Source organism: Abramis brama (assembly GCF_963993115.1).
Source record: "Abramis brama genome assembly, chromosome: 22".
Classification (NCBI taxonomy): Eukaryota; Metazoa; Chordata; class Actinopteri; order Cypriniformes; family Leuciscidae; genus Abramis; species Abramis brama.
Genome location: NC_139984.1, coordinates 34,867,579 through 34,885,752, shown reverse-complemented (window position 1 = coordinate 34,885,752; position 18,174 = coordinate 34,867,579). Strand labels below are relative to the sequence as shown.

The 18,174-nt window shown below is 48.1% G+C and overlaps 1 protein-coding gene across 2 annotated transcripts in view; it reads right to left on the bottom strand.

The window, feature by feature from the left end:
- The window catches only part of tec (tec protein tyrosine kinase), a 44,302-nt gene that overhangs the window by 3,488 nt on the left and 22,640 nt on the right, over positions 1-18,174 (bottom strand). For both annotated transcript variants that reach the window (XM_084098119.1, XM_084098120.1), the window contains exons 10-14: positions 17,879-17,958; positions 17,586-17,794; positions 13,604-13,775; positions 13,131-13,347; positions 6,401-6,465 (exon numbers count right to left, since the gene is read on the bottom strand). In XM_084098119.1, the coding sequence (XP_083954245.1) occupies positions 6,401-6,465; positions 13,131-13,347; positions 13,604-13,775; positions 17,586-17,794; positions 17,879-17,958 (743 nt within the window). The remainder of the gene's footprint in view (positions 1-6,400; positions 6,466-13,130; positions 13,348-13,603; positions 13,776-17,585; positions 17,795-17,878; positions 17,959-18,174) is intronic.

Sequence of the window (18,174 nt, the reverse complement as noted above, 5' to 3'; positions counted from 1 at the left end):
CTGTCTTTGGTTCACTGCAGTTTTAAGGAGGAAATACTCAGCAATGGAGTCGACTTATGAATTTACACATGGTTTGTCTTAAAGCATATTAAAAACACCACATACACACATAAACAACATTAAAAGCTGGATTTTTACCACAGGGGGACTTTAAAAATTCTATATGTAATGTTTCAGTCTAAAATGATTGTGTCACGGTTCATAAATCCTATGCCTCTTTCTTGTCTCGTGTTTCTGTTGTTGTATGTTGCGTGCTGATTGTGTGGGCGTGTCGGCTGATCAGCACTCATCAACAATCAAGTTCATCACTCCGTCACCAGCTGCAGCTCGTCTCAGCACCTATATATGCTCACTCAATTCTCATCTCCTTTGTCAGATCGTTGTATGTGGTTCCCGGTGTGTGATCTCGTCTTGTTCCAGTCTCGGTGTCTCCTCGTTCCTGTTCGTGTCCCCGTGGCTGTTCACCCTGGATTTGTCACGTCACGTCATCACCCTTCATCACGGCACATCTGACCATCGAAGTCCCTGCGCCACTATCCTGTTTCGCCCTGGACATTATCTATCATCAACTGGTTTACAATAAAGAGAAAAGAGTTAACTTGCATTTGCTTCTGTGTTTCTATCATGACAGAACGATCTGACCGATCGATGGAAGCAGCAAGTAGCTCCACCAGATCGCTGGAGGAATTCGTGAACAGCAGCATACTTCGAATGGACTCCCAGGAGAAGAACCTCAGCGATACAGCTCGCGCTGTTCAGGCTCTAGTGGCGCAGGTGTCCGGGCTCACCCAACAGCTTCAACATCTGCGAGGTCCCGCTGCGCCCCCCACACCGCCGGTTCCCCCACCACCACCAGAGAATCCCTCCCAGTCGGAGCCCCGCCTACCAGTTCCTGAGTCCTATGCAGGTGAACCCAACTTCTGTCGAGCTTTCTTAACACGATGCTCCATGCACTTCTCTCTTCAGCCCAGAACATTCAACAACGAGCAGACTAAGGTCGCCTTTGTGCTGACGCTGCTGACTGGGAGGGCGGCACTCTGGGGAACAGCGGTGTGGGAGAATCAAGACCCATGCTGTGCCTCGTTCCAGGAGCTCTCCGCCGAAATGAAACGAGTTTTCGACCGGTCCGTCGCTGGACGTGAGGCAGCAAGGATGCTGGCCGATTTGCGACAGGGAGAGAGATCCGTTTCAGACTTCTCCATCGAGTTTCGGACTCTAGCGGCGGAGAGCCAATGGAACGAGGAGGCGCAGTGGGATATGTTCCTGCATGGGCTGGCTGACCGCGTCCAGAAGGAGATTTATGCCATGGACCTGCCAGCTTCTCTCAACGACCTGATTGCGTTGGCATTAAGAGTGGACGCACGGTTATCACGAATGAATCGACGCACGTTGCCCAGTCGGCCCACAGGAGGGTTCGAGGGCCAACGATTCGGAGGCGGGGACGCGGTCAGCCCTGTCTGCGATCACGAGCCCATGCAGGTGGGTCGAGCCCGGCTTTCCCGGGAGGAGAAGGAGAGGCGGAGATCCCAGGGCCTTTGCATGTACTGTGGAGGAGCGGGTCACTTCGCCTATAACTGCCCGTTAAAAGGCCCAGCCCGATAGTAAGTATGAGGCTACTATCGGGTGGGATCTCCGCCGAGAAGTCCTCATCCACATCTACTCTCCTTCCGGTAAGACTGAGATGGTCAACTCACCTTCACGACTGTCGAGCACTGCTGGATTCTGGGGCAGAAGGTAATTTCATGGACCATTCATTTGCACGCAAACTCCAAGTTCCCCTCAGACCCCTCACACACAAGATCTCAGTACACGCTCTTAACGGCCAGGAACTTCCCACCATCTCACTCATCACCGAAGACATCACTCTCATCACATCAGGAAATCACACAGAAGTCATCTCCTTTTACATTCTGGACACTCCCCTCGCACCCATCGTCCTTGGTCACCCCTGGCTCACCCGTCACAATCCTAGAGTGGACTGGCTAACCAATTCTGTGTCTGCGTGGAGCAGTTTTTGTCATAAGTCTTGTCTTGTGTCGGCTTGTCCGTCTGTTTCTGTCCCTGTGTTTCAGGAGGAGGCAGTGGATTTATCTAACGTGCCCGCGGAGTACCTGGACCTGAAGGAGGTGTTCAGTAAGTCTCGGGCTGCTTCTCTTCCCCCGCATCGTCCCTATGACTGTGCCATAGATTTACTGCCAGGTACGTCTCCGCCCAAGGGCAAGTTATATTCACTCTCTGTTCCAGAGAGGGAGGCCATGGAGAAATATATTTCTGATTCTCTAGCAACAGGGTTCATCCGTCCTTCCTCTTCTCCAGCGGGGGCGGGGTTCTTTTTTGTGGGGAAGAAGGACGGGTCTCTGCGACCTTGTATTGACTACCGGGGGCTGAACAGCATCACGGTAAAGAATACTTATCCTTTGCCGTTGATGTCTTCAGCCTTCGAGAGGTTGCAGGGAGCGTCCGTCTTCACGAAATTGGATTTACGTAATGCTTATCATTTGGTCCGCATCAGGGAGGGGGATGAATGGAAGACCGCTTTTAACACCCCCAGGGGGCACTTTGAATACTTGGTCATGCCCTTCGGGCTGTCCAACTCCCCAGCGGTCTTCCAAGCACTTGTCAACGACGTGTTGCGAGACATGGTCGATCAGTTCATATATGTCTACCTGGATGACATATTGATTTTTTCTTCGTCTCTCCAGGAACATGTGCAACACGTCCGACAAGTGCTCCAGAGATTGCTAGAGAATGGGCTTTTTGTCAAGGCGGAGAAATGCGATTTTCATGCACAGTCTGTTCCTTTCTTAGGTTACATCGTGTCGGTTGAGGGAATGCGCATGGATCCTGAGAAGATTAAGGCTGTGGTAGAATGGCCAAGTCCAGATTCCCGTAAGGCCCTACAGAGGTTTCTGGGGTTCGCCAATTTCTACCGGCGTTTCATTCGCAATTTCAGCCAACTAGCCGCACCTCTGACCGCCTTGACCTCCCCCAGAACGACGTTCAGGTGGTCAGACGCAGCCGAGGCTGCGTTTGCCAAACTAAAGGGTTGCTTCGTTTCAGCCCCCATTCTGATAACCCCTGATCCATCACGTCAGTTCGTGGTGGAGGTCGATGCGTCAGAGGTGGGGGTAGGTGCAGTGTTATCCCAGCGTTCTTCCTCAGACGATAAGATGCATCCTTGCGCGTTTTTGTCTCATCGTTTATCCCCTGCGGAGCGCAATTATGACATTGGCAACAGAGAGTTATTGGCAGTCAAGTTAGCATTGGAGGAATGGCGCCACTGGTTAGAAGGGTCGGGGGTACCTTTTATCGTCTGGACCGATCACAAGAACTTGGAATATATTCGGACAGCTAAAAGACTAAACTCCAGGCAGGCTCGGTGGGCTCTTTTTTTCGGTCGTTTTGATTTTACTCTCTCGTACCGCCCGGGTTCCAAAAACATCAAACCCGATTCTTTATCGCGTATTTTTGACCGTTCCGAACGCCCGTCTACTCCCGAGTGCATTTTACCAGAGTCTCTATTCGTCTCTACACTCACATGGGAGATCAAATCGAAGGTCAAGAAGGCCTTAGAAGGGGTAACGCCTCCGACTCGTTGTCCACCGAATCGTTTATTTGTGCCTGAGGGTTTACGGTCCAGCGTGATTCAGTGGGGACATTGTTCCAATGTGGCTTGCCATCCAGGAGTTAATCGCACTAAATTTTTGGTCAAGCAACGATTCTGGTGGCCTCTCATGGCTCGTGACGTTCACAATTTTGTCTTGGCTTGCTCAGTTTGTGCCACAGGTAAGACTTCCAATCGCCCTCCAGATGGGTTACTTCAACCGCTGCCGGTGCCTTCGAGACCCTGGTCCCATATCGCTCTAGATTTTGTCACCGCCCTCCCACCCTCCCAGGGTCACACGGTAGTTTTGACCGTGGTGGACCGGTTCTCGAAGGCGGCCCATTTCATTCCCTTGCCCAAATTACCCTCAGCCAAGGAGACAGCGTTGATTGTCGTTAATCATGTCTTTCGGCTACATGGCCTCCCGATAGACGTGGTTTCTGACAGAGGACCCCAATTTGTGTCCAAATTTTGGCGAGAGTTTTATAAATGCCTGGGTGCGACTGTCAGTCTGTCCTCTGGGTTTCATCCCCAGAGCAACGGCCAAACTGAGCGAGCCAACCAGGATTTGGAGAGAACGTTGCGATGTTTAGTGTCCAAGAATCCTTCCTCTTGGAGTCAGCAACTGTCTATGGTGGAGTACGCCCACAACACGTTGCCAGTGTCATCCACGGGCCTATCACCGTTTGAGTGTAGTTTAGGGTACCAGCCACCTATTTTTCCTAGTCTGGAATCCGAAGTCGCGGTCCCCTCTGCCCACGCCTTCGTCCAGAGGTGTCGCCACACTTGGACTAGAGCCCGTGAGACTCTACTCCAAGTGGGGGCGCGCACTAAGGCCAAAGCCGATCGCCACCGGCGTAAGCCTCCCGTGTATGTCGTCGGTTCTAAAGTGTGGCTTTCTACCAAGGACATTCCTCTCCGCTCCGTTTCTAATAAGCTTGCTCCTAAATTTATTGGCCCATTCTCTGTCACTAAAATCATTAGTCCGGTGACAGTCCGCCTCAATCTTCCTCCAGTGTACAGGAGGATTCATCCCGTCTTTCATGTGTCCAAAATTAAGCCCGTTTTTTTTGCTCGTATTAATCCGCCAGTCCCGGTTCCCCCCCCGCCGCAACTCGTAGATGGGGAACCTACTTATTCGGTCAGTCGTATTCTGGACTCAAGGCGGAGGGGACGCGGATTTCAGTACTTGGTGGACTGGGAAGGTTACGGTCCAGAGGAGAGGAGTTGGGTACCGGCTAGAGACATCCTGGATCACTCCCTTATCGATGATTACAATCGGCAGGTAAGGGAGCCTGGGAACGCCAGGAGGCGTTCCTAGGGGAGGGGGTACTGTCACGGTTCATAAATCCTATGCCTCTTTCTTGTCTCGTGTTTCTGTTGTTGTATGTTGCGTGCTGATTGTGTGGGCGTGTCGGCTGATCAGCACTCATCAACAATCAAGTTCATCACTCCGTCACCAGCTGCAGCTCGTCTCAGCACCTATATATGCTCACTCAATTCTCATATCCTTTGTCAGATCGTTGTATGTGGTTCCCGGTGTGTGATCTCGTCTTGTTCCAGTCTCGGTGTCTCCTCGTTCCTGTTCGTGTCCCCGTGGATGTTCACCCTGGATTTGTCACGTCACGTCATCACCCTTCATCACGGCACATCTGACCATCGAAGTCCCTGCGCCACTATCCTGTTTCGCCCTGGACATTATCTATCATCAACTGGTTTACAATAAAGAGAAAAGAGTTAACTTGCATTTGCTTCCGTGTTTCTATCATGACAGATTGAAGGTAGGCTACTATGATTCTATGGTCTCTTATATCTGCTAGACTTCTATAATTCAATGTTAGGCTGCATCGATTAGGTCAGCCGGAACCGGGAACACTTCCCATAAATCCTGATGTACTCGTTACATCAGAAAAAGTATGGTATCTACTCTAATATTAGTCTCTCTGTTTATCCCGAGGTTTACCGCAGTCCGCCGGATCCGGGCCGTATCCAGATCTGATGAAGGACCTGCGCCTGGACGCGACGACAGCGCAGTCCTGAAGTGTCCACTAGGCTCTCCCCTGTGAAGGCCTCCTTCCCTTTACCTCTCTACAGATAAAGCGTTGTCGGGATAATTGCGGTTCGCGTGGCTACGTGGAAGCGATACAAATTCTGTATTATTAATTTTAAGGCCAGACAGGTAGTTTGTTGAGGGTTGGTTTGTAGGGAAGGACTACACGCCTATACTTTCACAGCGATCTTGCGTATTTATGAATGAACGGCTCGTTTTAAAATCTTCCTGGTCGACTGACATTTGTTTAGTCATCTGCTTTAAACATTACAGTCCTCATGATAACTTTCGTTAACTTTATATTAAGTAAATCCACTTCAAAATCGAATTACTCCTGGACAGCGAATGCCATAGAAATATACAGAGCGAGCGCAAAAACGGAAGTTAAAAGACAATATTCTAAAGATGGCGGCGCCCTCGTTTCTCTGGCGCAGAAGGTCTATAGACTGAACTCGTAATACGCATGTGCACGCCATCAGCGTTCTCACAGGATCGCGTTTTTAGAAGTTTGCGCAGAGTTTTCTGTTAAAATGGTGTCGTCTTAGCGGCCCCTAAGTTAATAACTAATGATCGTTGCGAAGGAAGTGAATCAATCAAACTAACTTTAGCTGGACAATAACTTTATTCTAGAGCTGCTGTAAAGCCAAAACACTTTACTTTAATTTCCTATTATCACTGTAAAGCTGCTTTGAAACAATCTACATTGTTAAAAGCGCTGTATAAATGAAGATGACTTGACTTGTTACCTGGCCATCCCGAAGTCCGAGACCTTCACCACCAGTGAGCTGTTAACCAGACAGTTCCTGGCCGCCTGACACACACACACACACACACACACACACACACACACGTCAGAGAGACCGTCAAGCATTTATAATGTTACACAAGATTCTACCTCAAATAAATGCTGCTCTTTTGAACTCTCTATTCATCAAAGAATCCTCTGAAGCAGTTTTCAACACTGATAATAATCATAAATGTTTCTTGAGCATCAAATCATCATATTAGAGTGATTTCTGAAGGATCATGTGACACTGAAGACTGAAGTAATGATGCTGAAAATTCAGCTTTGATCAGAGGAATAAATTACACTTTACTATATATTCACATAGAAAACAGATGATTTACATTATAATAATATTTCACAACATTCCTGTTTTTTATGGATGCTCGTTTTCGCCACGGAATAAAAAATTGCCTAATGATATAATACAAAATTGTATATATTTTTTAACACGGCTCTGTGGAATGGGTTAGGGTTAGGGGTTGATTGTAACAACAGAACACAGAAACACAGGCTCATCCGGGTCACTGAAGTCAGCAGCGCTACACACTCGCTATACACTCACTCGCTATACACTCACTCGCTATACACTCACTCGCTATACACTCGCTATACACTCGCTATACACTCACTCGCTATACACTCACTCGCTATACACTCACTCGCTATACACTCACTCGCTATACACTCGCTATACACTCACTTGCTATACACTCACTCGCTATACACTCGGTATACACTCACTTGCTATACACTCACTCGCTATACACTTGTTATACACTCACTCGCTATACACTCGCTATACACTCACTCGCTATACACTCGCTATACACTCGCTATACGCTCCCTATACACTCACTATACACTCACTCGCTATACACTCGCTATACACTCACTCGCTATACACTCACTATACACTCACTATACACTCACTATACACTCACTATACACTCACTATACACTCACTATACACTCACTCGCTATACACTCACTCGCTATACACTCACTATACACTCACTATACACTCACTATACACTCACTATACACTCTCACTATACACTCACTATACACTCACTATACACTCACTATACACTCGCTATACGCTCCCTATACACTCACTATACACTCACTCGCTATACACTCGCTATACACTCACTATACACTCACTCGCTATACACTCACTATACACTCACTATACACTCACTATACACTCACTATACACTCACTATACACTCACTATACACTCACTCGCTATACACTCGCTATACACTCACTCGCTATACACTCACTCGCTATACACTCGCTATACACTCACTTGCTATACACTCGCTATACACTCGCTATACACTCACTATACACTCACTCGCTATACACTCACTCGCTATACACTCACTCGCTATACACTCACTCGCTATACACTCGCTATACACTCACTCGCTATACACTCACTCGCTATACACTCGCTATACACTCACTATACACTCACTCGCTATACACTCGCTATACACTCACTCGCTATACACTCGCTATACACTCACTATACACTCGCTATACACTCGCTATACACTCACTCGCTATATACTCACTATACACTCACTATACACTCACTATACACTCACTCGCTATACACTCGCTATACACTCACTCGCTATACACTCACTATACACTCACTATACACTCACTATACACTCACTATACACTCACTATACACTCACTATACACTCGCTATACACTCACTCGCTATACACTCACTATACACTCACTATACACTCACTATACACTCACTCACTATACACTCATTATACACTCACTCGCTATACACTCGCTATACACTCACTCGCTATACACTCACTATACACTCACTATACACTCACTCACTATACACTCGCTATACACTCACTATACACTCACTCGCTATACACTCGCTATACACTCACTCGCTATACACTTGCTATACACTCACTTGCTATACACTCGCTATACACTCACTATACACTCACTATACACTCACTCGCTATACACTCACTCGCTATACACTCACTCGCTATACACTCGCTATACACTCGCTATACACTCGCTATACACTCGCTATACACTCACTCGCTATACACTCGCTATACACTCACTCGCTATACACTCACTATACACTCGCTATACACTCGCTATACACTCGCTATACACTCGCTATACACTCACTCGCTATATACTCACTATACACTCACTATACACTCACTATACACTCACTCGCTATACACTCGCTATACACTCACTCGCTATACACTCACTATACACTCACTATACACTCACTATACACTCACTATACACTCACTCACTATACACTCGCTATACACTCACTCGCTATACACTCGCTATACACTCACTTGCTATACACTCGCTATACACTCGCTATACACTCACTATACACTCACTATACACTCACTCGCTATACACTCACTCGCTATACACTCGCTATACACTCACGCGCTACTCACTCGCTATACACTCGCTATACACTCACTCGCTATACACTCACTATACACTCACTATACACTCACTCGCTATACACTCGCTATACACTCACTCGCTATACACTCACTATACACTCACTCGCTATACACTCGCTATACACTCACTCGCTATACACTCACTATACACTCACTATACACTCACTCGCTATACACTCGCTATACACTCACTCGCTATACACTCACTATACACTCGCTATACACTCACTATACACTCACTATACACTCACTATACACTCACTATACACTCACTCGCTATACACTCACTCGCTATACACTCACTCGCTATACACTCGCTATACACTCACTTGCTATACACTCACTCGCTATACACTTGTTATACACTCACTCGCTATACACTTGTTATACACTCACTCGCTATACACTCGCTATACACTCGCTATACACTCGCTATACACTCACTATACACTCACTATACACTCACTCGCTATACACTCGCTATACACTCACTCGCTATACACTCGCTATACACTCACTCGCTATACACTCACTCGCTATACACTCACTCGCTATACACTCGCTATACACTCACTTGCTATACACTCACTCGCTATACACTTGTTATACACTCACTCGCTATACACTCGCAATACACTCGCTATACACTCACTTGCTATACACTCACTCGCTATACACTTGTTATACACTCACTATACACTCACTCGCTATACACTCGCTATACACTCACTCGCTATACACTCGCTATACACTCACTCGCTATACACTCGCTTGCTATAAACTCACTCGCTATACACTTGTTATACACTCACTCGCTATACACTCGCTATACACTCACTCGCTATACACTCGCTATACACTCACTCGCTATACACTCACTCGCTATACACTTGTTATACACTCACTCGCTATACACTCGCTATACACTCACTCGCTATACACTCACTATACACTCACTCGCTATACGCTCGCTATACGCTCCCTATACGCTCCCTATACACTCGCTATACACTCCCTATACACTCCCTGTACGCTCCCTGTACGCTCCCTGTACGCTCCCTATACGCTCCCTATACGCTCCCTATACGCTCCCTGTACACTCCCTATACGCTCCCTATACACTCGCTATACACTCGCTATACACTCCCTGTACGCTCCCTGTACGCTCGCTGTACGCTCGCTGTACGCTCCCTATACGCTCCCTATACGCTCCCTATACGCTCCCTATACGCTCCCTATACGCTCCCTATACGCTCCCTAAACGCTCCCTATACGCTCCCTATACGCTCCCTATACGCTCCCTATACGCTCCCTATACGCTCGCTATACGCTCCCTATACCCTCCCTATACACTCACTCGCTATACGCTCCCTATACGCTCCCTATACGCTCCCAATACGCTCCCTATACGCTCGCTATACGCTCGCTATACGCTCCCTATACGCTCCCTATACGCTCCCTATACGCTCGCTATACGCTCGCTATACGCTCCCTATACGCTCGCTATACGCTCGCTATACGCTCGCTATACGCTCCCTATACGCTCCCTATACGCTCGCTATACGCTCCCTATACGCTCCCTATACGCTCGCTATACGCTCCCTATACGCTCGCTATACGCTCGCTATACGCTCCCTATACGCTCCCTATACGCTCCCTATACGCTCCCTATACGCTCGCTATACCCTCGCTATACGCTCCCTATACGCTCCCTATACGCTCCCTATACGCTCGCTATACGCTCCCTATACGCTCCCTATACGCTCCCTATACGCTCCCTATACGCTCGCTATACGCTCCCTATACCCTCCCTATACACTCCCTATACGCTCCCTATACGCTCGCTATACCCTCGCTATACGCTCCCTATACGCTCCCTATACGCTCGCTATACCCTCGCTATACGCTCCCTATACGCTCCCTATACGCTCCCTATACGCTCGTTATACGCTTGCTATACGCTCCCTATACACTCCCTATACGCTCCCTATACGCTCGCTATACGCTCCCTATACCCTCCCTATACACTCCCTATACGCTCCCTATACGCTCGCTATACCCTCCCTATACACTCCCTATACGCTCCCTATACGCTCGCTATACCCTCGCTATACGCTCCCTATACGCTCCCTATACGCTCCCTATACGCTCGTTATACGCTTGCTATACGCTCCCTATACACTCCCTATACGCTCCCTATACGCTCGCTATACGCTCCCTATACCCTCCCTATACACTCACTCGCTATACGCTCCCTAAACGCTCCCTATACGCTCCCTATACGCTCGTTATACGCTTGCTATACGCTCCCTATACACTCCCTATACCCTCCCTATACACTCACTCGCTATACGCTCCCTATACGCTCCCTATACGCTCCCTATACGCTCCCAATACGCTCCCTATACGCTCGCTATACGCTCGCTATACGCTCCCTATACGCTCCCTATACGCTCCCTATACGCTCGCTATACGCTCGCTATACGCTCCCTATACGCTCCCTATACGCTCCCTATACGCTCGCTATACGCTCGCTATACGCTCCCTATACGCTCGCTATACGCTCCCTATACGCTCGCTATACGCTCGCTATACGCTCCCTATACGCTCGCTATACGCTCCCTATACGCTCCCTATACGCTCGCTATACGCTCCCTATACGCTCGCTATACGCTCGCTATACGCTCCCTATACGCTCCCTATACGCTCGCTATACCCTCGCTATACGCTCCCTATACGCTCCCTATACGCTCCCTATACTCTCTCGTTTCACACAAGCGCAGCGGCGGCCATTTTGTGACTATTAATTTGTTCACTGTTGGATTATGAGAAACAAACAGGTACGATTTTAAAACAGTTTAATCTGAAATCAGTATCTCTGATCCCCATAATTATTTATGTGGTGAAATGCTGTGTAAGTGTTATGACTGTATACAGTATCTCTTAAATGTCCGTCTAGTTTGAACTCGCCGCTGAAACTGCTCTCTCTGCCGAAACTTTGCGTTTAAAGAGCTGATAAAATATTTTTTGTCTAATTATGTATTTATGTGGCAAGTAGGCGTGTAATAAGCGGGATAATGTACATCCAGTCGGTGGTTATCTCAGAATAAACCCCCTTCAGGAGTGTGTGTGTGTGTGTGTGTGTGTGTGTGAGAAAGTATGTAAATGATCTCAAAATAAGCTCCCTTCAGGTTTGTGTGTTTGTGTGTGTGTGTGTGTGTGTGTGTGGGTGGGTGTGTGTGAGAGTGTGTTATTTCAGAATAAACCCCCTTCAGGTTTGTGTGTGTGTGTGGGTGTGTGTGAGAGTATGTAAATGATCTCAAAATAAACTCCCTACAGGTTTGTGTGTGTGTGTGTGTGTGTGTGTGTGTGTGTGAGAGTGTGTTATTTCAGAATAAACCCCCTTCAGGTTTGTGTGTGTGTGTGTGTGTGAGAGTATGTAAATGATCTCAAAATAAACTCCCCACAGGTGTGTGTGTGTGTTATCTCAGAATAAACCCCCTACAGGTTTGTGTATGTGTGTGTGTGTGTGTGTGTGTGTGTGAGAGAGAGAGAGTGTGTTATCTCAGAATAAACCCCTTCAGGCTGATGAAGACCTGATCCTGATAACCCTGTCGGGTTTATTCTGAGATAACAACCGGCTGGATGTACATTAGCACATACATATATAACAATTTATCTCAGAATTGTGAGATGAAAAAAGTCACAATTGCCTTTCTAATATTTTTATTCTGTGGCGGAAACATTCTGAACAACACTGAAACACTGCTTTGAAACAGTATGTGTTGTGAAAGGCACTTGAATTGTCTCCAGCTGTGTGTGTGTGTGTGTGTGTGTGTGTGTGTGTGTGTGTGTGTGTGTGTGTGTGATCTCAGAATAAACCCCGTTCAGAAGTGTATGTGTGTGTGTGTGAATAATCTCAAAATAAACTCCCTACGAGTTTGTGTGTGTGTGTGTGTGTGTGTGTGATCTCAGAATAAACCCCGTTCAGGAGTGTATTGTGTGTGTGTGTGTGTGTGTGTGTGTGTGTGTGTGAATAATCTCAAAATAAACTCCCTACGAGTTTGTGTGTGTGTGTGTGTGTGTGTGTGTGTGTGTGATCTCAGAATAAACCCCGTTCAGGAGTGTGTGTGTGTGTAAATTATCTCAAAATAAACTCCCTACGAGTTTGTGTGTGTGTGTTCTCACCAGGTCTCGGTGGATGAAGCCGTTCTGCTCCAGATGCTGCATGCCCAGGCTCACGTCGTGGCAGATTCCCAGCAGCTCCAGCGCTCCCAGTGCTCCTCTCCGCTGGCGCAGGTAGTTCAGCAGGCAGCCCAGCTCCATGAACTCCGTCACCAGGTAGATCGGCCTCTGCTGGGTACACACGCCGTACAGCTGCACCAGGTTACGGTGGGACAGATTCCTGCGGGAACACACACACACACGCACGTGAGCCAAACACTCGGAGCTGCACTGCAAAAAATTATTTTCTTACTTAGTATTCTTATATGTATGTATATGTATAGTATATCTTATGTCATTTTACTCATCTAGTAAATGCATCTTGATTTAAGAATTTTTAGATATTTGGGCTGGAAACAAGACAAAAATACTGAGTAAGAAAAGCATTTTTTGACTCTCACGGTGTGTGTGTGTGTGTGTGTGTGTGTGACTCCTACATCATGATCTTGGCTTCCTCTATGAAATCATCTTCACTCATGGCTCCTTCTCTGACGGTTTTAATGGCCACTTTATGCTGCGCCCTCCACTTTCCCAGTCGCACCACTCCAAACTGGCCACAGCCCAGCTCCTTCATGAAGGTCAGCTCCGACGGGTTGATCTCCCATTTATCTGCACATCAAACATCGAGCTTTATTTCTATAGTGGCCTCAACAGGAAAATTACAGAATTAATGATGCAAAATTCTGCTATGAAGTTCATCATCATGCGCAAGGTTCCTCAGGAGATCAGACGTGTGGTGTGACCCCTGACCTCTGACCCATACGTGACGTGTGTGATTGTTTCGCCACAGCAGGGATTCCCAATACACTTTTTTCAGCCGAAAACATTGAGCTAAAATATTTTGTCCTAAAATATTTCAATAATTTAATAACGCCTTTATATGTTCACGGTTCTTAAAAGTTAGTTACTGGTCAGGTGCAGCTAAACAAATAAAATATTTTAGATTTTATTATTTTTGTTTAGTTTATATTGACAGTGTCTGTTTAGTTATATATTGTGGTGAGTCAATGTCTCCCCTGGCATTAATCACAATGGAAACCAGCAAACATCTCCTCACCATCCGCTCGCTGCCGGTCCCCTGAACACACCGTAACACACGCGGTCTCTGTAGACAGCCCAGGCTCCACTAACTGGCCCAGCCTGGACCACGAAACATAACAAACACTGTTCCAGCCAATAACCGACAAGAATGATTTGGGGGTGGGGGGGTTAGTGCGCGTGCACATGAGGGGGGGGGGGAGCATGAAGAGGGAAGTTAGCTAGAGGAGAGATGTCCTAGACAACGACAAGGGAGGGACGGGAGGGAGGGGACGGGATGAGGAGGAGGGAGGGGACGGGAGGGAGGGGACGGGATGAGGAGGAGGGAGGGGACGGGAGGGAGGGGACGGGATGAGGAGGAGGGAGGGGGCGGGATGAGGAGGAGGGAGGGGGCGGGATGAGGTGGAGGGAGGGGGCGGGATGAGGAGGAGGGAGGGGACGGGAGGGAGGGGACGGGATGAGGAGGAGGGAGGGGACGGGAGGGAGGGGACGGGATGAGGAGGAGGGAGGGGGCGGGATGAGGAGGAGGGAGGGGGCGGGATGAGGTGGAGGGAGGGGGCGGGATGAGGAGGAGGGAGGGGGCGGGATGAGGAGGAGGGAGGGGGCGGGATGAGGAGGAGGGAGGGGACGGGATGAGGAGGAGGGAGGGGACGGGATGAGGAGGAGGGAGGGGACGGGAGGGAGGGGACGGGATGAGGAGGAGGGAGGGGACGGGAGGGAGGGGACGGGATGAGGAGGAGGGAGGGGGCGGGATGAGGAGGAGGGAGGGGGCGGGATGAGGTGGAGGGAGGGGGCGGGATGAGGAGGAGGGAGGGGGCGGGATGAGGAGGAGGGAGGGGGCGGGATGAGGAGGAGGGAGGGGACGGGATGAGGAGGAGGGAGGGGACGGGATGAGGAGGAGGGAGGGGGCGGGATGAGGAGGAGGGAGGGGATGGGATGAGGAGGAGGGAGGGGGCGGGGACGGGATGAGGAGGAGGGAGGGGACGGGATGAGGAGGAGGGAGGGGGCGGGATGAGGAGGAGGGAGGGGGCGGGATGAGGAGGAGGGAGGGGATGGGATGAGGAGGAGGGAGGGGGCGGGATGAGGAGGAGGGAGGGGACGGGAGGGAGGGGGCGGGATGAGGAGGAGGGAGGGGACGGGATGAGGAGGAGGGAGGGGACGGGATGAGGAGGAGGGAGGAGGGAGGGGGCGGGATGAGGTGGAGGGAGGGGGCGGGATGAGGAGGAGGGAGGGGGCGGGGGCGGGATGAGGAGGAGGGAGGGGACGGGATGAGGAGGGGGAGAGTCGAGCCAATTATTGCGTAGAGAGCGGCGTACGCCTTCTTTTGTGCGTACGCAACGTTTATAAATGAGGCCCCTGGGCACTCCGATGGCGGACCTCTGCAAGCTGTGAACCGTCTCCGCACCTCGGTCTGCCACGCCCAGAAGACGGGCTGGTGGAGCGCCTCAACCTAACGCTGAAGAGGATCCTGTGCCGGGTGGCAGCCAAGGATGGGCGCGACTGGGACCTAATGCTGCCCCACGTGCTCTTTGGCGTCCGAGAAGTTCCTCAGGCCAGCACCAGCTTTCCACCCTTCGAGCTGCTGTCTGGCTCTGCTCACGAGAGGCCCGGGAACAGCCGTCCCCACATCGCTCCGCCGTGCGTGTCGACGGAATGAGGGCCCGCGTGTTAAAGGAACACTTGCAGCACGCCCAGCAGCAAGAGTATGATAGAACTAGGGTTGTCAAAAGTACCGACTTCGGTGCCAAGTCGGTACTGAAATTTAAAATGTGACACAGAGCTCTGTTGAGCGGAATCATAAACGCCTCTGATTGGCCGTTCTGCTCACGAGCTCATCGGATATGTCTGTGATTGGCTACAATGATCAACGCACAGAAGCGCTTGAAAGTGTTTGAGAGCACAAGCATGCGTCTCTCTGCGCCAGCGGACCGGTCCTGCTTTCAAACAGGCAAACATTCAATTACAAAAATACAAATATAAATACAATAAATCCAAACAAACAAACACAACAAGTCCTTTTTTTTAAATTAACATATGATAAAAAATCCATATCTTTTTCAGGCATAATCTTCCTAAATAGGTCCTTAAGTGAAATAACTTCATAAAGAGCATTCTACTTGTATTATGCACAGGACAGTCCAAAAAAAATGTTTTTAGGAAACATATTTAACATATATGATAAATATGATCATATAACACCGATTTTATCATCACTACATTGGTTACCTATAAAGTTCCGTATTAATTACAAAGTATTACTACTGACTTATAAAGCCCTAAACGGCTTAGCTCCAGTCTATTTAACGGATCTTCTATCACCCTATAATCCATCGCGCTCTTTAAGATCACTAAATTCGAGGCTTTTGGTCATACCTAGGATATCCAGATCCACCAAAGGAGGGAGAGCATTTTCACATTTGGCTCCAAAACTCTGGAATAGTCTTCCTGATACTGTTCGTTGCTCAGACTCGCTCTCCCAGTTTAAAACTAGATTAACGACGCATCTCTTCAGCCAGGCATTCATATTATACTTTTAATCTTACAGTTAAATCCGACCTCTAGTTCATAAACGCCAGAGGAGAACTGGCCCCCGACTGAGCCTGGGTTCTCCCAAGGTTTTTCTTCTCCATTAGGTCACCTGATGGAGTTTTTCGGTTCCTTGCCACTGTTGCCTTTGGCTTGCTCAGTTGGGGATATTTTGGGGATATTTAATTTAATTTTATCAATCAATAAATTCCACTAGAAACAAACCTTGTTGTATTATTTTAATTTAATACTGTGAAGCTGCTTTGATACAATCTGTATTGTGAAAAGCGCTATACAAAATATACTTGACTTGACTTAACAGAGAGGGGAGTCTCCCACACACGCAGAGAGTCGCTCTTCACCTTAAGCAGAGCAGAAGCTGCTTCCTATTTTATAATTAAACATTATATGAGCATAGGAACTCGTGAACTCCACAATATTTATATACCATTTTTATTATTTTTATTTTAGTTTCAGTTATTTTAGTACATCAACTTAAAAACTAAATGAAAATTAGAAATATTGCCCTGGCAACTAACTGAAACAAAATAAGTTTACGTTTTTTATATATTTTATTTGATATCATGTAACATAATTTATTTTTTAAGCAACACTTTTTTATGGTTTTAGATATAACCATACATAAAAAGAATGTCTAAAGAAAGTTTTTATTTTACATGTAAATTTACATTTGATAATTTAGCAGATGTTTTTGTCCAAAGCAATTTTATGCATTTATTATAATTTGGCATTTTTATGATTGAATTAATTATTAGCTTCTCATCAACTCGCAAACCCTTGTTTCTGGAATCAATGCGTCAATGTCTGTTCAGTGTGTGTTCAGTGTGTGTGTACCGTAGCTGAACCCTGCTGTGGGCGGCGCTCCTCTGCTCTGGTCCCCGACGGCGTGCCGGAGTCTGGACACGAGTCCCGCTGCGTTGTGTTTGTGGTACTCGATGAGCTCAGAGATGTTGCCGAACACGTATTTCTCTGCCAGGAAGAACTGTGGGGGAGAGCCGTGCGTTTCTTTGATCTGGTAATGTCTGACCGTCGCTACTCCATCCCTGAAACCAGCAGAGACTGTTACCACCAACACACACTATCAGCATCGCATCATGAGTGAGTGTGTGTGTGTGTGTGAGTCTCACCCTGTGTTCTTGGTGTACAGTGACACAGTGTATGTCCCCGTGTTGCTGGAGACTCGAACCATAAAACCCCCTTCTTTACCCTAAACACAGTATAGAGTGTGTTTAACACACACTGTTCTGAATGTTCACACTGATACTACACACTCTCTCTCTCTCACACACACACAAACACACTCACACACACGCACTCTCTCTCACACACACACTCACACACACACACACACACACACACACACACACACACACACACACACACTCACTCACACACTCACACACACACTCTCAAACACACACAC